The 23,828-nt window shown below is 37.5% G+C and overlaps 2 protein-coding genes across 2 annotated transcripts in view; one reads left to right on the top strand and one right to left on the bottom strand.

The window, feature by feature from the left end:
* LOC128998740 (ubiquitin-conjugating enzyme E2 L3-like) overlaps positions 1–16,797 on the top strand; it is a 30,191-nt gene extending 13,394 nt beyond the window's left edge. The window contains exons 3-4 of the mRNA XM_054425071.1: positions 3,386–3,572; positions 15,527–16,797. Of these exons, the coding sequence (XP_054281046.1) occupies positions 3,386–3,572; positions 15,527–15,681 (342 nt within the window). The 3' untranslated portion in view covers positions 15,682–16,797. The remainder of the gene's footprint in view (positions 1–3,385; positions 3,573–15,526) is intronic.
* A 3,314-nt stretch (positions 16,798–20,111) lies between these two features.
* Positions 20,112–22,269, bottom strand: LOC128998911 (uncharacterized). Its single transcript, XM_054425267.1, has 3 exons — positions 22,249–22,269; positions 21,425–22,163; positions 20,112–20,338 (listed from the first exon to the last, which is right to left on the bottom strand). Exons 1-3 carry the CDS (start codon positions 22,267–22,269, stop codon positions 20,112–20,114), a joined length of 987 nt encoding a protein of 328 aa, XP_054281242.1.
* Between the last annotated feature and the right edge of the window lie 1,559 nt (positions 22,270–23,828).

Raw genomic sequence — 23,828 nt, 5'->3', positions numbered from 1 at the left:
AGTACAGCAAAAATTATAAACTTAACCCTGAAATAATAGAAACAAGATTTTACAAGTCATTTCCTGAATGTTGTTATCTTCATGTACAAAATGTGTGTGGGGCAAATCTAATAATTTTAACTTAAGATTTCTTCTTATTAGCTTTTTCTGCCTTTTTTATGTATATGAAAATGAGGTTCTCAGTAAATAAATAAATACAAGTTTTTCAGTGTCTGCAACATGAACTAGTCATGAAAACAATTTTTAGATATTACAATAGGTTGAGAAGACGTCTACTTGATACTGCATCTAGATTACATACGAAAAACCAACCGATTGAATCCTCAGCCCTCCTCAGCCTAAGGAGAGAATGACAGAATTAATCTTGTGCTTTGGAGAGTATTGAACTTTTCTAAAACCTAGTTTGCAAAGTCAGATTAATATTTTTTCATTGGTTTAAAAGTCGAACTCGTTGTTTTTTTAACATTCAACACAACGTATGATATATTTTAACTTGATCCAGTAGGTTTTTGTAAGCTAATCAAAAGTTAGGTAGATAAATTTAGTTTTGCGAGGTGAGGGTGGTTACAGTGTCTAGACCAGGGGCGGCTCCAGGGGGTGGCCATGCCCCCCCCCTTGAGAGGAGGAGGAAATTTTCAAAAAACGTATTTCATAACCATTTCCCTAGTGAAAAAAACATTAGAGAATCATTAAAAAAATACGTAGTGATACGTAGTTGTAATGGGCCAACTAGACATCACTACGTATGTAGTGATATAATTAAGTAACGTAGTGATGTATGAACATTAGGTAACGTAGTGATGTCTAGTTGGCCCAATTACAACTACGTATCACTAGGTAATGTATGATCATTAGGTAACGTAGTGATGTCTAGTTGGCCCAATTACCACTACGTATCACTAGGTAATGTTGAGTGATCTTTTGCATAGTGATGTCTAATGATTTTGGCATGGTGGTGACAAATGATACAATCAAATCTCGTCAGACATCACTTACTTATTGTCTTTCTCACCCTAAGATAGCCAAGAAGATAAGATGTTGCTCTTAAGTAACACTTACCACGATCAGTGTCATGTAGGATAACATGTTGACCCTTACACAGACATAAGCTTGTGATAATATAGGCAGAAAAAAATTTCTAGAGACAAATTTCTAAACTTTTATCAGTAAAATAGTAACAAAGGTAGCAAAAAGTTAAATATGTGACTAAGATTGCACAGCTAGGGCCTATAGTAACTACGTAGTTTAATTCATAAAACAAACAAATGGGTTTCAATAACAAAAAACACCAAACCCTGACTATTTGGAAGATTAGTTACAGACACGGTACATGACAGTTCTGTCCCCATAATTTCAGTTTAGCAGGAATTTGCTCAATTTAAAATTATATCTTTAAAATGAAACCAAGCTAAATAAAATATGTTGAATTAAGAATCAGAATAAAGTTTACTTTTGTTTTTAATAATTAGTGTTTAACTAGGCCTATTAGGGTTGGGATTTTTTTGTGATTGTGACATTTTTTGTGAGATATAACTTTTCACTGCAGCACAACACAGGACCACCTCGTTTTCTGTTGGTGGAGGACTTCCTCTCGAAAACGTTCACAGAAAAGTCCTGAAAAGGCATACACCGATAAAATAAAAAATGACCAATCATAAATATTTTGAAATCTATATATTGCCAACTCACCAGAACAAAAATTCAGCTAAACCATTTACTACAGAGTGAATAAGAAATCCACGCTATTAAATACTAAACGGGTTTTGGGCAGCAATTTATAGCAAAATTTTAACTCAAAAGTTGAAAGTTTGCCTAGTGGTCATTCATTTACTACTACTGGAATGTCAAATATAAATAACAATTAATTGTAACCTACTTTCTGTCAATCCCATTCACTGCTGATTTGCGATGCGTTTTTGTCAACGCATCAGATATCTCCAGGCATCCACAATAGCTTTGTCATAAATATTAAAATAAAACTGTCACTAGATACAATTTACCCAAAAATACATTTAACAAATAGCAGGTAGGCCTATTGTTGTAGCGGTGGCCCATTCCATGTACGCACACAAATTAATTTTGGCCCAGAACTAAAAGACGTGGTCACCGGGTCTAATACAGTTTATTCGTTAGCCTAAATGTATTTTTAGTAATCAGAGGCCTACATTAATATTTACTAGGGGTGCAGGTAATTCTTGGCCTACACCGTTCTGATTTTTGCTCAACAATCAAACGTAGCATAGCCTAAGCCCTTTTATTTTGAATTTTAATTTTAATCGATATGGTACAGTAAATCTAATTTTAATTTTACTTTACCATCTTGACTAAAAACTTATAATCGCTATAACAACCCGTTCCCATAACCTGACCTTTCTGGTTCACAAACTCATTCAAGTCTATTGTCATCTTTAGACACTCATATCAAATTTCATCAAAATTGGATCAAAACTATTGGAGTTACGAACACACACACAAAACTTACATAGCAAAAAATATGCATTCTTAATACTGCCATGGATAGGTTGTATAAAAACTCAAAGAACAATAGGCAATGGCAACTGGAGACAACACAATGAAAAAGAAAATTTATTTCTGCAAAGATAACACAATTGAAACATTCACGCTTTCAAACCCCTGTAATCTGTACACTAAACAAAGATTTCTTTTTGTAAATTTTTGGGATTTAAAAAAAATTAAGATTAGTTGCTAGCAAAATGTATAAAGCTGATTTACCCTTGTTGGAAACAATTGTAAACATAAGCCGGGTTTACACGATGCCAGTTGGCGAGACAATTGTCAGGAGACAACTGACTGGCTTGGAATTACTGGCTTCGTGTAAACACTTCAGGCCAATTGGCAAGCCAATTGGCCCGCCAATTGTCCCGAAATTCAGTTGTCTCCGGGAGTAGACTGAGGACAGTGAGCTGGGCCCAGTGAGGCCCCCACCCCTCAAAAACCCAGTTGTCGTGACAATTGGCGCCGTGTAAACGGTGTAGAGGCCAATAGCACTGTCTTGTCTTTTGGCAGTAGTACCCTGGTTCACTGTAAAATGCCTGGGCAAGTGTTGGCCACGTGTGAACAGGTTCTCGTTCAACTTGCCTGGCCTACGACAATTCCAAAACCACGTGATGCCAATTGGCAAAGACACTTGTCTCACCAACTGGCATCGTGTAAACCCGGCTATATTGCCAAAGCGTCGCCAGCTATGACAATGAGTGTAGGATTTTAATACTCCTTAATCTGATAACAATTCCTACACCCTTTTTTTGGTGAAATATATCTTTATTTTTCATATATTTACTGAAATACTTAAGCCTATCCTATTCAATTTTATATAGTTAATCTTTACTTCTAAAGCAGTTTATACTACTAATGTTGTTTTTAGGACAACCCACCATTTAACAAAGGTGCCTTCAAGATCGAGATTACGTTTCCTGCAGAGTACCCCTTCAAACCACCCAAGATTTGTTTCAAGACAAAAATCTACCACCCTAACATAGATGAAAAGGGACAAGTTTGTTTGCCCATCATAAGTGCTGAGAATTGGAAACCTGCCACCAAAACTGATCAAGGTTAGTTGTAGATTTGCTTAAAATACATCGATTTGCTAATTAAGACTTAACAGCGCAAACATTTGTAATTAGATTCTCATTTAAGTTACAATTGCCGTTATTATAGTTTTTTTCAAGTAATTTTAATAGTTATAAACCGTTTTGCAATACTTTCTTGATTGATTTTATAGTAAACCAAAATTTACGGTTTACTGGCGAGTGGCGATGGTTCAGAAGAAGCAGGAGGTAAGTTGGATGTACACTACCTACCACCATGAATAGGCCTACGCGGAAGCCAACACCGCCGGTCGCCGGAAGCAGACTACATTGTGCTGAACTGCAACTGACTTCCATCCAACTTATTGTTAAGATTTATTTGATTCTGATATTATCTGGTGATACAGTACCTATTTTCAGCGATTATAGCCAAAAAGCCTTTAAAATAAATGTGTAGTAGTAGGCCTACAAGTTATTTTTCCAACCCATTCCAAAAACTACAAATCTTTCTAACATTGAACGGCAATCCAGCCGGTGCTCAGGAAGCCTGAAAACGTCTTAAAGCCTTTTTTATTCTTATTCAATTATTTTAATTATATCTCACACAAGACTAACAAATTAAAAAAAAACAAGGTCAGGAGTTGAGTCATAGTTATATACTGTAGGAATGTGGAGAGGCTAGGCATGTTGGTATGGATTAGGCATTCCCTGGAATGTAAGTCGTGTAAGGGGAGATGAACTGTCTTAACTTCTGGCATGTTTAATGCATATCAATATAAACAAGGGCAGAATTTTATCATCATAGCTATGTAGATGTAGGCCTACTGTAGGAATGTCGAGAGGTCAAGACAGCTGGTATTGGCATGGCATTGCAAATAATTTGCAAGAAAACTGATGCACATATTACGTTCCTTTGTAATGACGCATACCAAACAAGAAAACAAAGTCTGTATCGTATGTAAATACTGTCTCTAGTAGGCCTAATGTAACTAATGTTATGTTGTTTATCAAAATATATTATTGTCATTTGTTTGTTCATATCTAAGTTTTATTTTTGTTATAACTAAACCTACATAAATTTATTTTGTTTTGCAAACTTACGTGTATAAGTTTATTCTGCAAAATGTTCAACTATGTTAATTTTCAACCTCAGTTTTCAATGTGTGCCGAGTGAATTTTAAGAGTTAATGGATTTTAAGAACTACCTAATAAACGTATATGTTTAACGTCTGTGTTGTCTTTATTATTTACCAAAATCCGTGATTATAATTGAATTTGTTTTTACATACATCATTCGGACATGGGTAAATTTAATACAACCAACACAAGTTATTATTTGTCTTGTCTCGTTAAACTCTGCCTTTTGAGATAGCTGTGCGCAATGTGAGATTAGGACCTACCTTTTTCATTGACTTCGAATAGCATTAAGTTTATATTTTTATCTTATCTTATTGGTTTTTTTTTAGGTTATAATAATTTGAAAATAGTTTGTAACATTTTAATGTATTTGTGCACAAACTCTTTTACTGAATTAACTGTACCGTGTTTCGGCTTAACACGTTCTCTACCGACCGTCACACTCCTCTGTAACTGAGGGTTGAGTATAGTTGGTAGCTAATGTGTTAACACGTTCTCTACAGACCGTCACACTCCTCTGTAACTGAGGGTTGAGTATAGTTGGTAGCTAATGTGTTAACACGTTCTCTACCGACCGTCACACTCCTCTGTAACTGAGGGTTGAGTATAGTTGGTAGCTAATGTGTTAACACGTTCTCTACCGACCGTCACACTCCTCTGTAACTGAGGGTTGAGTATAGTTGGTAGCTAATGTGTTAACACGTTCTCTACCGACCGTCACACTCCTCTGTAACTGAGGGTTGAGTATAGTTGGTAGCTAATGTGTTAACACGTTCTCTACCGACCGTCACACTCCTCTGTAACTGAGGGTTGAGTATAGTTGGTAGCTAATGTGTTAACACGTTCTCTACCGACCGTCACACTCCTCTGTAACTGAGGGTTGAGTATAGTTGGTAGCTAATGTGTTAACACGTTCTCTACCGACCGTCACACTCCTCTGTAACTGAGGGTTGAGTATAGTTGGTAGCTAATGTGTTAACACGTTCTCTACCGACTGTCACACTCCTCTGTAACTGAGGGTTGAGTATAGTTGGTAGCTAATTTGTTAACACGTTCTCTACCGACCGTCACACTCCTCTGTAACTGAGGGTTGAGTATAGTTGGTAGCTAATGTGTTAACACGTTCTCTACCGACCGTCACACTCCTCTGTAACTGAGGGTTGAGTATAGTTGGTAGCTAATGTGTTAACACGTTCTCTACAGACCGTCACACTCCTCTGTAACTGAGGGTTGAGTATAGTTGGTAGCTAATGTGTTAACACGTTCTCTACCGACCGTCACACTCCTCTGTAACTGAGGGTTGAGTATAGTTGGTAGCTAATGTGTTAACACGTTCTCTACCGACCGTCACACTCCTCTGTAACTGAGGGTTGAGTATAGTTGGTAGCTAATTTGTTAATACGTTCTCTACCGACCGTCACACTCCTCTGTAACTGAGGGTTGAGTATAGTTGGTAGTTAATGTGTTAACACGTTCTCTACCGACCGTCACACTCCTCTGTAACTGAGGGTTGAGTATAGTTGGTAGCTAATGTGTTAACACGTTCTCTACCGACCGTCACACTCCTCTGTAACTGAGGGTTGAGTATAGTTGGTAGCTAATTTGTTAACACGTTCTCTACCGACCGTCACACTCCTCTGTAACTGAGGGTTGAGTATAGTTGGTAGTTAATGTGTTAACCGCGCAGTTGTTTTGTACTACTGTCTACTAGCCGTCCGCAAAATGTTCGGCAATTGTTTACTTCTTGTCAATTGACCTTGACATCGGCACAAACCTCAGCAACTTCTTTTCATAATCCATCATCGATTGGCACGCTTTTCGATCGATGTGCAGCTTGTTTCGAATTGAATGCTCTGTAATACAACTTTATAGTAACCTATTATAAGCATTATTAAACAATTATTACACACAAGTAAGAAGAGTGGCCTTTATTTGAGTTTGAAACTGATCAAATGACTAGTCTACTGTACTGTCTACTAGCACTCTACTTGTTTTCTACTGTAAGGTGGTGGGACAAAATCTTGAAACAAATTTGCAAACATATTTTATCAGCATCAGAGCATGCGATCCTTGAAGTTTGTCATTAGTTATATGACCTCTAAAAACTCCATTTACAAAATGATTACAAACTTCCATTGTTAACTTAAAGTTATCAGCAGAGTGATCGCATTGCAATTTAAGTCTGTAGGCATACTTGACTATTTTTAGGACATCTTCATTTGCCCTAATCAGTTTACCCTTAGATTTAAAATCCGTAAAATGAGTATGTCGTCTCAAGTCACAACTTTGGGTACGGATGACCATGCTACAGTCTTCACAAGATATTTCTTTTTTAAATTTTTCTAACTATAAATGCCACAAATATAATAAAGAACGTCTTCTTTGTAGCTGGAAATCTCATAATTTCCTTTATTATATTTGCAGCGTTATCTATGTCATCAGCTTCACCTTCTAGGTCTAGTGAATCTTTACTAGTACCTAGCTGTATGACATCAAACAACTGTGGGGTTGGGCCAAATTCAAGGCAGTTGCTATGTTCTGAGGAGCGTATACTATTTCTGAACATTAATTTTAATGCCTAGGTAAACTGTTTTACGTTAGGGTTAATATTGTTCTCACCCCTACATCTTATACATGAAAAAAATAGTTGAAGATTATATGAAACAATTAATTTTATGTCTCCTTATAGGAATATCTCTGTTAATTTGGCAGATTCGTAACAATAACATAAATAAATAAAAATTCATATGATATAAGTGAAAATTTCCAAATATTCAATTTCAAACTAATATTTAACTAGGGAACCTGTGCATTTCAATGAGCCGTATAGTATGAAACATAACGATGAGGAAAACTTTATGCTTAAATTAGAGTAACTTTCTTTGAGTTATTTTGAAACTACTTGTTGAAAATTGATTTTTTTATGTCTCTTATTGGTTCACATACATTTCTGCTCTCAGTTAGTTTTACTTGATTACTTATAATGAATGCTAAACACTCCTTCAATTCAAGTGATCATGTCTAAAATATGTTGCAAAAAAGTTTTTCCAGCATGGAGAACAGAAGAAATTGTTGCCTTACTGATAACCTGTGTGAAGTAAACTCAAGGTGGGTCACTTTATTTCTTTGATTTGAGACATCCCTCTAAACCAAAGATTTTCTCCATAGGGAAATCCTGAAAATTGGGGTGATATCAACCATTTAATTTGTACCATTTTGAGGTATACAACAAACTCTGTGTTACCAACTGGTCAACTATCATCTGCGTTGAATATAGCAGCAACACCTTTGAAAGTTAGTTCCTCTGTTCGTGCCTGGTCCTCCCCACAGCACTGATGAATTGCCTTCCTCTCCGCCACCATAAGTTTGACGGGGATGACTCCAGCAACCACCAGGACGATGGTTTCGGACACTGTTCAGTAGGCGGATGCAACTCTTAGTGCTGCCTGACGCTGCACTCGGGCGAGCCGCATCCTATATACCTCCTTATTGAGAGCGTCTGCCCACACCTCCCGGACTGGACAGAAGACATTAACAGCCTTCTACGGCTGGACCAAGGCCCTCCAACATTGGCCATCAACCGGCTAAGAGAGGAAACCACCCTAGCGGCCTTGTCTGCCGTACGAAAAATCTGATCCCGCCAGCTAAGCTTACTGTCCACCATAACCCCAAGGTACTTGGCAGAGCGAACGCTCTGGACTTCGACGGCCCCTACCCTCAATGGCACGATGGTGTCAATCTGTTTTTTGTTAATATAACGATCTCAGTTTTGCTCCAAGCGAGCGAGAGCCCTAGGTCTGCCATTCATGCGTTTAAGGTACGCAGGACTTGGTTCATCTTTAGCTGAGCCAGCTCAACGCTACGTGCAGCTATCAAAACTGCAACGTCGTCTGTGTACCCAACCAAAACAGTTTCCTCAGGCATTTCAGACCTCAGAAGGCTGTCATACGCGACATTCCAGAGGTCTGGGCTGAGTATGGAACCTTGGGCAGCACCGGAAGTGACACTCATCGTCCGTGGGCCTTCTGTAGTGTCATACATGAGAAGGCGGAACCGGAGATAATCCTCTATGATACGCATGAGGTATGCTGGAACGTGGAAGGTGTTCTCCAGAGCATCCAGCATATCGCACCACCTCGCAGAATTAAATGCGTTTCGCACATCGAGTGTTACGAGCAGCACAACTCTACGAGAGTAGTGGTTAAAATCCTCAGCTCTCATCACGGCTTGCTTCACCCCCTCAACAGCGTTAACAGTAGATCCCCCCATCCTGATTCCATACTGTCGAGGGGACAGGTCCCCCACAGCGATCACGGCTGAATTCAGCCGGGAACGGATCGTCTTCTCGAGGACTTTGCCAGCCATATCCAACATACACAGAGGTCTGTAGAAGGATGGCAAGTCTGGGTCTCCCTTCCCTTTCCCAACAAGCCCAAGCCTAGCTGTTTTCCAGCACGAGGGAAAGACTCCTTCGGCTAGACAGGCGTTGTACATGCGCAAAAGGATCAAGGGGATAGTTGTCAAAACCTTCTTGAGGACTTCGCCGGGTACCCCATCAGGTTCAGGAGCCTTATTGTTCTTCAGGGATAGGACGGCCGCCTCCAGCCCTTCAGGCCTGAAAAGAGGGACGTCGTACACCCTTCCGAAATCCCGCAGTGGGCGCAACGTGTGAGCCAGGAAAAGAGACTCGACTATCCTCTCCATAGTGACCCTGTCCATGACGGAAGGTGGAGAGCGGGTGCCAAGTTTCTTGGTTACAATTTTGTAACCCAGGCCCTACGGGTTGGAATCGACATCGTCCCTTAATGTCTCCCAGCAACTGCGTTTACTCCGATTGATGGGTCGACAAAAAGACCTCCTAGCCACCCTATAAGCATCCGACTTACGACGTCTGTCTAGGGGTTCTCTAGCCCTGGTAGCAAGTCTTCTGGCTCTTAATGCCGCTCGACGCAATTCCGTAATCTTGGCAGTCCACCAGTGCACAGGTCGCTTATTGCACCGGTATCTCCTGTGAGGCATAGACTCATCGCAGGCAGAGACTCAACGCAATTCCGTAATCTCGGCAGTCCACCAGTGCACAGGTCGCTTATCGCACCGGTATCTCCTGTGAGGCATAGACTCATCGCAGGCAGAGACAATCAGTTCCATCGTGGATGTAACTAACGCCTCTGCGTGAGCCACGCCAGTTGCGGGATGAACCACTGGCGTTCTTCGTAGGATGGCTCCGTTGAATTTTGCAACGTTCAGTTTTTTAATGTTCCATCGAACAGGTACTTGACGAAACGCGGCTACTTGTCTCTGATGAACATCCAGAATGTCAAAAACTATGTACTGGTGGTCACTGGCCGTGTAATCCTCCAGGACTCTCCAGGCTCTGATCCTTGGCAAAAGGAACTCAGATGCCAGGGTGATATCTGGGATCGTCCCCCGCATCCCAGGGCGGTGGAAAGTTGGCGTGTTGCCCTCGATGACGACAACGAGTCCGGCTCTGGTAGCAAAGTCCAGAATATACTTGCCACTGGAGTTGGTGAGGGTCATTCCCCACTCGACAGCCCTAGCATTAAAGTCCCCACCCACGACGACATGTCCAGTGGTATCGTGCACGCTCTCTTCCAGGCGGTCTATCTTATCACGAAAGTCACGGATGGCCTCGTTGGGAGTAAGGTAGACACTGAAATAAGTGACATCCCTGCACCGAACCCAAACAAAACCTCGGCCATTCGGGTGACCCACTTTAGCTGCATTACGAGCCCAGAATGCAGCAGTACCAAGACTATCAGGGAACCAAAAAGATGGATCCCTATTTCGATACTGGTACTGTTCGCTGATTAAGAGCGCGTCGACATCGTTTTCGAGGGCAAACTGATAGAGAAGTGCGTCAGCCGTCCTGGATCGCTCAAGATTGCACTGAAGGATTCTTATCTTCGTGGGAGTGATTTTGCTTGCTGTAGTGCAGTTTAAATACACTACACTGCCCAGACCCAGCAATATGCTTTAAGTGTTTATCAGCGAGCCCATTTTCTTGGCAAAGGAAACAGGACTTGACCTGGCAGTCCTTACGGATGTGACCCACCTCCCCGCAACGAAGGCAGTTTTTGCAACTGTCACGGCCCTTGCAGTTTCGGGAGGAATGGCCGAAACCGAGCACTTAAAACACCTCTTCACTTCCACCCTCCGTCTGAGCCTGCAATTGACTCAGCCGACTCTCAGATGCTGGACTGCCAACACCTTACTGGCTTGTGTGTCTGCCATTTCGGCGACCGCCATCAACTGCTGACTCCCATTGGGTTTAGTGAGTCACACCCTTAGAATGGCCGTTTGCACGGCAAGCTTGGGTACAGCTTTCTTCAGGGCCTCAACAACGTCGTTCTCCGTCGACACACAATCAATGTCTCGAACCTCGATTGATGTTTAAGGCTCAAGAGCACAGATGGTGCCCTGGCCTTCAGTTGCTGCCTTAAGTTCGACAGCAAAAGCAGCCTTGTCTTTCGACCTACCCAGTTCAAGGAGATTGTCCCCGTCCCGGGTTCGTCTAATCGACCGTACAACCGTATCGGTCTGCTCCGGCTTAGCTTTTATCTTAATTACACCAAGGACTTCGGCGAAAGATCTCCCCCCTGAGGGTTTGACCGTCCTGAGCTTTTTTGGCAGCGCCTTTTTCCGAGCCGGTCCCAGTTTGGGCCACGCCGGTTGCCTGTGCCTTCACTGCCTCATTCTTCATGGAGGCGACCTCCGCCCGCCTCAATTGCCTCTTCTCCTTTTGGAAAGGCGTTTTTTCCACACAGCCCCAGGTGTCTCCCAACTTACCCCTTTCGGGAACTTCCCTGAATGGGGGTCGTGGGTGGCTGTGGCTGTCGGCGCTTCGCTGTAGCTGCAGCTACGTCCGAAAAGGATCTGGACACAGCACACGAGAGGTCCGTCTGAGTCGCCTTGGCCTTTACCGTTGTCTTTTTGGTCTGGACGCCTTCTTCTCTTTTTGGAGGACTCTCCAATGTGGAAGGCCTCCGACGTTTTTTAGAAGGCAGCGCTCTTTCATCGGGCAGGTACACCACCTTTTCGGCAATCTTTTCTATGGCCGCCTTGCTCACCAGACGGCAGGCAAAGACGAATGTCACATAACATTTACATAATATAGCAATGCTATGAAACATGTGATATTGTCAAAAACAAATAGGCTACCTTAAGACTAAGGAGTTATAAAAGACTTGAATAATAGAAGTATGCATAGTATAACATCAAACGAGTTTTTAAGTCAATTGGGTTTCTTAACACGTTCAGTGCTGACTACATCAATTGATGTAGTTGCGCAACCTCCAATACATTTGTTCAGTATGAGCTCAGCCATTGCCGGGGAACGTTAAAATCGTTGCTAGCCTATAGCTTAGAATGTGAGCTTTATTTTGGTGTAGGTTGGTACTAAACTTTCCCGTAAAATCCCGTCCGACAATATTTGCTTTTGTCCCGGTTTTGGGGATTTTCTCTCTTCAAGCCATATTATAAAGCCACTAACTACTGATCCAGACAGTGCTGCTACCTTTGGGTGTTTTAGGAAACTACGTCCAATCTTGGACTAAGGGAGTACAATCGCCGCTGCTCTTTTGTTTTTTGTCAGATTGAAGTATTTTAATGCCAATCGCGTTCGCTGTTACAGTAACGCGCCGTATTGGCGAGCGCCTGTTGGAATGCCTGCCGCACTGAACGTGTTAAACATATCATTTGATAACAAGCCAAATTCAGTCCACTAATTAAATTTGCAATGCTTTTATTGCTTTTGTTCCAATTTAAATTTGAATTTACGTACAAACCGAGAAATGTTGCATCATCGTGAACAGCTAACACTTACCATAGTAAAAGAGTTGTTGAAACTTCTTGTTTTTGACTTGAAATGTCCTGATTGTTGGTGGCTTACAGTCAATAAACTTTGTATATGTTTGCTTGTGGAACTGGCAAAGTAACCTTGCCGTTGTGATAGCATGATGTAAATAATCCATTTGCGTTTTTTCTCAATTGAAGTAGAGCGAGTAACAAAAACGTTGAAAATAAAAACGCAAGGTATGGTTAAATCTTACTACTTGAGCTTACCATAGCCAAGGCATTATCATAGTTTCTTAACTAGTAAAAGTATTGAAATGTCTTGATCTGTCAGCGTTACCTGTAAACTTGTATTGCATGTATTCATCTTGCATTAGGAAAGTTTACTTTGCCACAATGACAACTTAATGTGTATATTTTTCATGTATTTGTTCACTTCCAAAATAAGTTGCATATCATAACTGGCAAATATTAATTAATCTCACCAAGTGAGAGTGTATCTGGATTCCGTACTTAGACCATGCCTCTCTTATTCTACTCTCCTCAAACGCATACGATCTCTTATTAATTGTCTCCTCCCCCTGTTTTCAATAATTCTTCTTTGAACTCCATGCATTTTCTATTCTTCCAACAAAACTGATTAACTGTTTACATTGGTCTATAACCTCCTGAATATTCCAAACATCAATATTTGCTCCAAAAAAGCTATTGAATTTCTTTTTATTAATAGCTGTTTTTTGTTTTAAAATTTGTTCTGTGTAATTCTTATAGGGAAAAGTCAACTTTTAAGAGTGCTTTGTGCCCTTAAGGGTAAGAATTTTGAAATTGTAATACCTTATTACAAATCTACAAATTGAGACGAATCTTTTGACACCTTAAACGTTGGAATTGGTCCACAAATAGCGGAGGAGTAGATTTAACAAAAAACAGCTTCACATATTACATATAGATACTTACTTGTAAAAAGAAATGTTGCAACCTCTACTCCATCTCAATGTACAATTGTATGCATCACAATTCTTAACCATTGTATTTGATTGACTTTTGAAACTTAAAACAAACTAGGCACTAGTGATCACATGTATTTAAAAAAACTTAGTCTTTCTCGTAACAGACGTCAAGACAAACAGCCAGGGTGCCAAATCCAACATTCACGCGTCTGACGATGGTCATATAATATTAAAAGGGGGGAAATTTAAGGTGTGATGATAATTTGTTTTGAGAATAATTAAGTAAACTTTTAAAGGCATTTAAATAAAAGTAACCCATTACGACAAAGGTAACTTAAAAACAATCTAATTACATTATGCATCGTAATTATTAATCTAATTACATTAAAAACCTGCCAGTGTTTGTATGTAGTCGCATGGTTGTCGCTCAGTTCCCTCAGTTCTTGCCCACTCAGCACCTCTGCGTCTATGGATACTCTCCCGCAGTATACATGTGTGTGCGACCGTAATTTAAACCACAGCGCTTATGGACAGCGTGCAATCCAGTAGTTATATATCGATGTGTTACTGGACTATCTATTGTGCCTTCTACAGCACTCTTACTTGACGGAATTCACGCCTCAGTAAAATTGGGAATTGAAAGAAAAAAGTTAATTTATCGAATGTAATACAAGCAATGAGGTCCCCTAGTTATTGAATGATGAATGATATTTATTGGCACAAAACGTACAGAATATTATAGGATGTATGTACAGGTGCTTCGTCATAAATAAAATTGTCCTTATACAAGTCGTCTCTTTCCTTCTAGGTTAAATACATTTTAAAATCGTTAACAAAAAATAGACTATGTTTATAAATACTAATAAAATTCAACAGTTTAATATACCAAATTGAAAATTCAACAGTAATTATAACAGGATAAAACTAAGCTTACAACTATTTAACATGGTCTTAATTTAAATAAACAATATAAAACATTTAAGTATCAAGGTTTTAAGCAAATTTTGTTCAGTCAAAGCTATGGTAAGTAGGCATCCAAGACTATCACATCACATTTCAGAATCATTCAAAACGTTGTTAACTTTGTAATAGGCCTTTCTAATCAACAAGCTTTTCACCTTCTCTGAAAATTGTGTTGGGTTGAGGGTGTAACTTTTCATAGGGTTAGGCAATTTATTATAAAGTTTCATTCCCATATAGTAAATGCTTTTCTCTAAGGTTGTTGTGGAATTATGAGGGTACACAAGTAAGTTTTTGTTTCTTGTACTATAACTGTGACTGGTTTTTTCTTGAGAGTACCGCATTAAATTGTTTCTGACGTGACAAAGTACCTCGTGGATGTATACTTGGTACTGTAATTAATTTAAAGCTTTTAAAAATATGTTTACATGAGGTTCTGCGATTTTTTTAGTGTTATAATTCTTAGAATTTTTTTCTGTGCTTTTAAAATATTACTAATTCTGATGAGCCCCATAACATTATTCCATATTTTAATAATGGATAAAAATAGCCATAGTATAAATTTAATTTTGTCTTCATACTGGTACAGTGGGTGAGGCAACTCATGTTGAAGCATATTGAATTTAATCTTTTACCTAACTGCATTATGTGTTCTTGCCATTTAAGATTTTCATCACAGTCCACATCTAATAATTTTAGGGGCGGTTCACGGGTTCCGGACTTCATAGTCCGCACAAATCCGAAGCGGAGCCTAATGACAGGGATTCGCAGGGAATTTTTGTTAAGACGGTAAAAACTTAAAATACCTACGTTGTATGGTCGCCATTTCATAGAAAAGTATTGAAGTATTAACAACAGCCTGGAAACACATGTGAAGCCACTGCTGCCAACATAGGCACTTCCATACAATAGGATGAACGTGAAACAAAGCCGAACCAAAACGTCCAAAACGATTATTTTTCGCGTATTTTATCGTCTCAATGCTATAATAATATATAAATAAATTAGGCCTAACTTTTAAAATAAACTTGATATTGCATGTTTTCTGTGACAAGGGGTGTTTATAAATGCTTGGTTGTTTTTAAGTGTGACCTTAACTTGATTGTTATATTTGTGCAGTGATTCAAGCTTTGGTGGCTCTAGTCAACGACCCGGAGCCTGAACACCCGCTTCGAGCTGAACTTGCTGAGGAGTACATGAAGGACAGAAAAAAGTTCTTAAAGAATGCTGAAGAGTTTACAAAAAAGCACAGCGAAAAGAGACCATCTGACTAAGAACTGTGATTTAAAAATATCAGAAGACTTAATTGTGTTTTTTGTATGAAAGAAAACTCAAAAAGTGTAAAATAATTAGTTCGACGAAAACCTATAAAAAATGTATTTTGTCTACATTTATTTTATTTTGTTCACTTTTATTAGTTTGCAAAACAGCTGATTTCTTAATATTTTACTTTGCTTACTACTTTTCCTCACTCCTGATGGCAACCGAGCAAAAAAATTTAGATTTTGTCTATATCAATTGAATAATAATCTACAGTAAATGGTTTGTATGTAGATTATATCCTCTTTTACATATAAAACATAAAAAAAAACAATGTTTTAGTTCAAAAAAATTAATTATTTGTTAGTTGTCTCGTACCAAAAATTGTAGACAAATATTATGTGTAATTTGTTTTATAAGTGTCGTTTTTCAAACTCAATGAAATAGACAACCTCGGCAAGCCTTGTGCGTCAATATTGTTCTCGTTTAAAAAGTATCACTTTGTTCACTAGTTGCAAAAAACTATTGTTGAATTGCTATAACAAGAAATTAATGCTACTTATTATATATTAGTTTGTTTCACTCTATTCTATTTTATGTAAAAAACACAGTGAAAGTTTATTTATATGTAATATATCATAAGAACAATAAACTTTTATATATATACTAATCGACTGAACACTGTTGGAAGAAAAGAGTGTTATCATATCATTCATATACTGTAACTGTATTTTATATTGTATTTTCAGTCATTTCAGGATTTCATACTACTTTATTACTGAACTATTTTTTTATAATCAATTATAATAAATAATTTTTTTTTAGTACCATTTATCCATCTTGTTCTAAAGTTTTGATCACAACATTTAGATTTATCACAGAATATTTCAGAATTATTTTATGTAACCTTACAAAACATGTATCGAGAGTGCTTTGGATGACTTTCCAGGTTTTTGTATTCCATAATATATATTGTTAATGTATAATTTACTTCGTTGAAAAAGTTTATATTACTTGACTGAAGTTAATATGAACTTGATGCTATTGTATTTTTGTTTGACGTTATACCGTTGAATTGCATCGATTAGTTCAAGAATTGTCTTTAATAAACCACTTAATATAAATGTTAACCAGTTGTTTCCATTTTTTCCAATTTTTCTAAACCATTTTGTGGTACTTGAAAAACTGCCATGTGACGCTTCTGGAAATAAAGTAGACTTGTAGTTTGTGTAATTATAAACTTTTGTTGTAAATATTTTGTTCAAATTTGGAAAATTTTTATTAATTTCATTTTAAGCTACTAACATTCAAGTAAAAAAACACACTTTATTACCGTACCTTCCCTGTATTAGGAAACCTATTTATTTGTTAAACCTTATTTTAATGGGGGATGAACGTTACATTTTTAAGGAAATATTTGAGTAAAAATCCAACTAGGCAAAAGGAAATTCCCTTAGTCGCCAAGTTTTCTGTAGTGGGGTTATTTTTTACTGACTTTCTTCTGCCATAAGCCACATGCTTCAAAAGCTATTGTTACACAGATTTATTATCGACACATTAAGAGTTCTAAAACCTCACAAAGCTGTGTTATTTTTTTAATTTAGGTTCTCAACCCCTTGAGCAAAAGGAAAGGGGGCTATGGCCTCCCTTGCCCCCGCCACCCTACATACAGTAGAGTCCCACAAACTCAGCGTAATGTAGACTAGAAGGGTGCCGAGTTTGTGAAATGCCGGGTTATCAGGAACAAGGATTGAAAATAAGAAAAATACAGTTTTTAAGCTTTTTACCCGTCTTTTAGCGAATTTCCCTATAGAGAAGTAGCTATTACCGTAGGTGGCATAGTAAGATCTAGGCCTGGGACCGATTTACTTTTTCATTTTGATGTCCCCAGTGGCCAAAAACACCATTCGTTCAAATTTTTATATATGTATAGATTTATATATATATATATATATATATATGTGTGTGTGTGTCCGTGAATGCGATAACATGAGTAATTTTTGTCCGATTTTGATGAAATTTGGTTTAGAACCAGCATGATCGGACCATGAGAACGGGGCTTTACGGGGGCTTTTACGGGGTAAAAATTGGTTTTTCTCACTTTTGACCCTCAAAACATAAAATTTCCCAATTTCTCTTTAGACCTTTTTAAAGAGCTTAAAAAACAAATAATTTAGTATATAAAAATACTTTTGTACGGTTATTGGTAACGGAGAAAATTAAAAAAGTTGTAAATTTAAAATTCCCATGTTATTCTTATGGAGAATATTGTAAAATGTTGTAGTTTGTGTGTTTATGGATACATTTTGATCAAACTTGGCTAATTTATTTATTTTATACTAAGCTATTAATATTTTTCTAAAAAACAAACTTTATTAGTTTCCTTGTAGCAACAAACCTAAGAACCCGTTAAAACTAATGTTTTTTTTAAATATATTTGATTGAAAATCAATTCTGACATGCGGCGGGGGTATTTTATTTATATTTATATTACAAGTCAGTATTAAGTCATCAGATATGGTACAACAAATCCTTAGTACCAGTTGCGAATAATTTGATTTAAGCTGGCTCCATGATTAATTTGGACAAAAAAAATTATATTTTTCTTTGCCAGGTGATGGCCGAGTTATCCAGACTGCTGGGTTATCGAGTGCTGAGTTTGTGCGACTCTACTGTATTTTATAAATTGTCTTTATTTGAGATTCAGTGGCGAAACAACCCTGGAAGACTTTCTTGCTCTTTAGTCCTTTTTTTCGGTTTGAGCAAAAGTAAACCAAACCTCTTTAACTAGTTCATTCACACAACTTTTTCTTGGATCAAAAGGTTGAATATTAATTAAAATATCAAATGGTCCAAAAAATGATTTTAAGTGCTATATGTCATCAATATACATTACCACGGTACCTACTTTCCTGTTAAAGGGAACATTCATTATTATCGATGATTTTTTTCTCTCGATTTTTCGATAATAACAAATTGAAACATATCAGCTGACAACTACGATAGCCTATATAAATATTGTTCAGAATCAACAAACAATAATTTAAAAAAAATATTGAAATGAAACTGTTCTAAACTAACCTAACAAAACTAACCAAACTTGCTGTAACATTAAAAAACTACGTTTAATATTCTCCACTCACCTTTTCTGTTATCAAACGGAATTTTTAAATGGTACAGCAAGTTTGGTTGGTTATGTTAGGTTAGCTTAGAAGAATTTCATTTCTTAATCCATATAATAGACTGTATTTTAGCCTTAAGATCAGCTGTCAATTTGTAATGTATTTATAAAGGAAAACAAAAATATCGATGTATCGAAAAAAATCATCGATAATAATGAATGTTCCCTTTAACAGGAAAGTACCATTTACACTTTTTGAACTCTATAGAAGCTAAAAAATATGACTACTCACAGAATGTTTACTGTATAAAAAGATACAGTAGTCTTAGGTGTTTGTTAGGATATACAACATGTGCTTACTGGTGAGACAATTACAGTTACTAAACTACTTTCAAGATGGTTTATACTTGAATAATATGGTTGGTGAAACGCTATTTTAAAATTTCAAATCCTGCTGCTCCTCTAATTAAGAAAGTAGTAATGTTAAGAATATACCTTTATTGACCTTTGATACTAAAAGTATAATAGGGGTTTTGGGTGAAGTCATTTTATGTTTTATTTTTTTCTATTCTTTTAGTTCGTGATTCTGTTGAAAATTCAAAACTAAAGAAAAGGAAATGGAAATTTCTTTATTTACAATTTGAAATTGTGGTGATGTGGAGTAGTATGAGTGTAAATGAAGATACCTGAGCCCTATATACCTTCCTCTCACCAGTCTCACCACTACTAAATCACGCACATTTCTTGTTGTTGTTCAAGTCTACTACAAGGAAGCTAACTGCCAACTTTTGTGTTATTTAATATATCTAATTATAATATATTGAACAAAGAAAAAAATATATATCTGGACCTATTCTGATTCGTGAAAAGTAACTAGATTTAGCAAATGTGAATTCTAAATTTGAATATTAAATACCAGACCACGACCATTGTTGAGCCTAACAAATTACATAATTAATTACTTATATCTACCCTAACCTACACCCTTCCCCAACCCCTACGAACCTATCTAGCTAGACATAGTCTTATGCTAGTACTTACCCGGGCCAGTCGACTGTTGCTGGGGGAACGCAAGACACTACTGTACTCTCCTCTCCGCGCGTGCTTGTCGCGGGGAGACTGCGCACGCACCTAAGTCACGAGACTTGCGCTCATTGAAGTATATATATATATATATATATATATATATATATATATATATATATATATATATATATATATATATATATATATATATATATATGGTACAAACTGTCGCCACAAAATATCGAGATTGAGGTTTTAGTGCTTGTCTTGTATTAAAAAGGTCGTTATTACCTTACCTTACCTAGCTGGCCACTCAAACCTAAGCAGGTTTTTGGCCTCTCCAACAGCTTTGCGCCATCTTTCTCGGTCCTTCATCATCTCCTCTGTAACGGACATCCTTCTCATATCCCTCCGGACTTGGTCCCCCCATCGCAGCCTTGGGCGTCCTAAAGGTCTTCTTCCTACAGGTACAGCATCGGTCACTGTTCTCAAGACTGACTCTTCAGGTCTCCAGTAGACATGTCCTGCCCATCGAAATCTTTGGTTTTTAATTAATGCAGTAATATCCGGATCTTTGTAGACCTCACGTAATTCTTTATTTGTTCTAATCCTCCAAATTCCTTCTTCTTCAATTGGGCCATATATACGTCTGAGAATTTTGTTTTCGAAAATTATTAGCTTCTTTTCATCTTGTTTGGTTAGTACCCACGTTTCAGATCCGTAGGTAACTATAGGCAGTATAATAGTCTTATAGACTTTTAATTTAGTTTTTCTGGATAAAAGTTTACTTTTCAATAGGTTTTGCAAGGACCAGTAACATCTGTCACCACTGAGCAGTCGTGATCTAATTTCAGTTTCTTCTGTGTTATATTGGTCAATAATTATTCCTAGATACTTAAATTCTGTACATCTTCGGAATTAGTAGGATTCTACTGTCAGAGGAAGAGGTGTTTGTGGTGGATTTCGTCCTACTATTAGATACTTGGTTTTATTTTCATTTATTGTTAAGCCTATTTCTTTTGCTTTCCTTATAAGTGTTCCTGCTAAAACTTTTAAATCACTTTCATTTTCCGCCATGAGAGCAATGTCATCAGCATACGCTAGAATATTTATCTTTCTCCCTATTTCTAGTCCCGCGTTGCATTGGTTAACTTGTCTCAAACTTTCTTCTAAAGCTAGGTTGAACAGTAGAGGTGATAGTCCATCCCCTTGACGAACTCCAGTATTTATACTAAACTCTTGACTATATTCATTGTTAATTCTCACTTTGCACTTGGTTTCTTCATTGCATAGCCTTGCCATATTTATTAGTTTTTCAGGTACACCATTTTTTTGCATGTATTTCCACATTTGTTTCCTATTGATACTGTCGTATGCTTTGTTAAAGTCAACAAAAAGTAAATGTGCTGTCTTGTTAAACTCCCAATATTTGGATATAGCTTGTCTCAAGGTGAAAATTTGATCCGTGGTTGATCTTTGGCTTCTAAAGCCTGCTTGATGTTCCCCTAAGATTTCTTCAGCATAACATACTAATTTGTCATTAATTATTCTTGATAGGATTTTGTATGCAGTATTAATTAAGGATATCCCTCTGTAATTGTTGCAGTTACGGGTATCTCCCTTTTTGTGTATCGGGACGATTGTTGCTATTTTCCATTCCATTGGAATCTCTTCTTTCTCCCAGACGTCTAAGATTAACTTATGGAGTTCTTCTATTATAGACTGACCCCCTGCTTTGAGTAGTTCTGCAGGTATGTTGTCTCCTCCCGGAGCTTTATTGTTTTTTAAGTTCTTGACTGTATTCCATACTTCTTCAAGAGTAGGAGGGTTTATCATTGGTTGTACATTTTGAAACTGTCCTTCTTCTTCTCTGTTGGCTGTCATATCTCCATTTAAGAGGTCTTCAAAATAGCATTTCCAAATATTTAGTGCTTCTGCTTTATTACAGATAATGTTTCCATCATTGTCTTTCACACCTACTGTCTTTGCTTTGTATCCTTGTTTGAAAAATCTAACAAAACGAAAGAAATCCCTTGTGTTATTTTTGTTACTATCTTTTTCTGCTTTCTCTGTTTGCTCGTTGACAAACTTTCTTTTTGCTGCCCGTAGTAATTTGTTAACTTCTCTGTTGGTTTCTTTGTACTGTTGTTTGGTGATCTCATTCTTATTTGTGAGCATAGCTTTTTTAGCTTTTAACCTATTTTCAATTAGTCTATGACAATCCTCGTTGAACCAAGGTTTGTTGTTCCGTTTGTTTCTTTGGAATCCCAAAACCTCTTCGGAGACTTCGTTTACTGACTTTTTGATATGCTCCCATCTTTCCTGTACTGTTATGTCTGAGTCCTGTTCCTGCAAAACGTTAAATCTGTTTGTAAGTTTAATTGTGAAGTCGTTATATGATGAGAAAAGCCAGTAGCTTGTTGATGGTACAAACCTGGTCCCAGATGTTTTCCATCATAAGGTCTAAAGCTTTTAATAATGGTCCTGGCTAATGGACAATTTCAACAATGACTCACAGGTCGTGAATTTTAAGGAAATGCCAGTGATGGTCATTCGTCTATTAGTCCAGGAGCTGAGGGGGGTTGAGCATGCATGAAAGTAGTACATCGCGTACTACTCCTATCTCGTACCGTTCTCGAGCTACAGTCATTTCGATGTATAGCGCGTTCCGCCATCTTTGCCCCCCTCCCCCCAAGTTCTCGACCACCTGAAAAGTAGGCGACATGCGTATTTTGTATCACCACAGTCCATATTACAACTATCAGCAAAGATATTTGATATTACTTCTTTGCGACACTCACAAATTAATTCTACTTTCGGTAAAAAATCTACACGAAAAGTCCATTTTTACATATTTTATACAATAACTTGTTTATTTATAGAGATACGACCTCGGACCCAATGACCATTATTGTTGTCCACATTTTTAGGATTACAACGACGTTTTAACCGATGTTCTATCTTTTACCGTTTTCGAACTATCAGCGTTTTAACGCATAGCGCAAACCGCCATGTTTGCCCCCTCCCCCCCCACCTTATCGACCACTTTTGAAATAGGCGACATACGTAATTTTTATCACCACAGTCCATATTACAATAATCAGCAATAACATTGCGTACTACTTTCATGCATGCTCAACCCCCCTCAGCTCCTGGACTATATTGGGTATGATGATGATTGGAGTGTCCAATCAAAAATTGATCACCACTTACCATCCTTTATGTAAACTACTGTCTTGTGAGTTAACATTATAAGCACAAATATATGTATTAAATATTATTAGACATATCTTTTATTTACTTTCCGTGAACCTTACAAGTAAGAAAAATGTAAATTGTACAGCTCTATCCAACTCCTCTACTCTTCTAGCTGCTTATCTTTTATCCTAGGTAGGAAGGAGTGATAGACAGTACTATTTAAACCCTGGGAAGCGTGTACAGTATAAACTAGTAATAGACAAGTCTCGAAATTTCAGGACATTTTTGAGAAATGTAAGTAGTCACTTATTTTGATCGAGATTTTTTCGAGACCAGATAAAAAAAACTTTTTAAAACGCCTGCAGAAAGTCAATGCAATACCGGAGCGTTTTGTAGTTGCGTTTCCTTTGCGAAGGTGTTCTTATTTAATAAATTCTTTACATGTAAATATTACTGTAATTTTTTTATAAGTTTTTGGTTTTACATCATTATGAGAAGTTTTGTTAAGTGTAAGCAGTGTGAGACATGTTTTACTACTGTAAACATAGCCAAAACAAGTAAGTATTTTATACAAATTAATATTCCTATTATTTTATGATCAGTTTTTTTTTATGAGCTGAATTTCAATAATCGTTGTTATTTTAATATGTATAGTTAGGTACTTTATGTTACAGTTTTTAAATAATGTTCATTCAAAGCAGGGTGCCAACCAAACAGACGGTTAAACAAACCATTGTTTTATGTTATTGTATATATGACAGGGTGTAATGAATTGTGAAAAATAAAGCTCTTTTTTCTTTCTCTATTTCATAGCCA

The sequence above is a fragment of the Macrosteles quadrilineatus genome, unplaced genomic scaffold, assembly GCF_028750875.1.
Source record: "Macrosteles quadrilineatus isolate MER2022 unplaced genomic scaffold, UCM_ALF_1.0 Scaffold_7__1_contigs__length_78375512, whole genome shotgun sequence".
In the NCBI taxonomy this organism is placed as follows: domain Eukaryota; kingdom Metazoa; phylum Arthropoda; class Insecta; order Hemiptera; family Cicadellidae; genus Macrosteles; species Macrosteles quadrilineatus.
This window is presented reverse-complemented; position numbering and strand designations above follow the sequence as displayed.

What these genes read in the sequence shown, in the direction of transcription:
- LOC128998911 (XM_054425267.1), bottom strand. Translation starts at nt 22,269, where the DNA reads ATGGAAAACATCTGGGACCAG. An exon ending in TGGAAAACATCTGGGACCAG is followed by an intron (nt 22,164 to 22,248) that starts GTTTGTACCATC and finishes AACGTTTTGCAG; the next exon opens with GAACAGGACTCAGACATAAC. An exon ending in ACACAAAAAGGGAGATACCC is followed by an intron (nt 20,339 to 21,424) that starts GTAACTGCAACA and finishes TTCGATGGGCAG; the next exon opens with GACATGTCTACTGGAGACCT.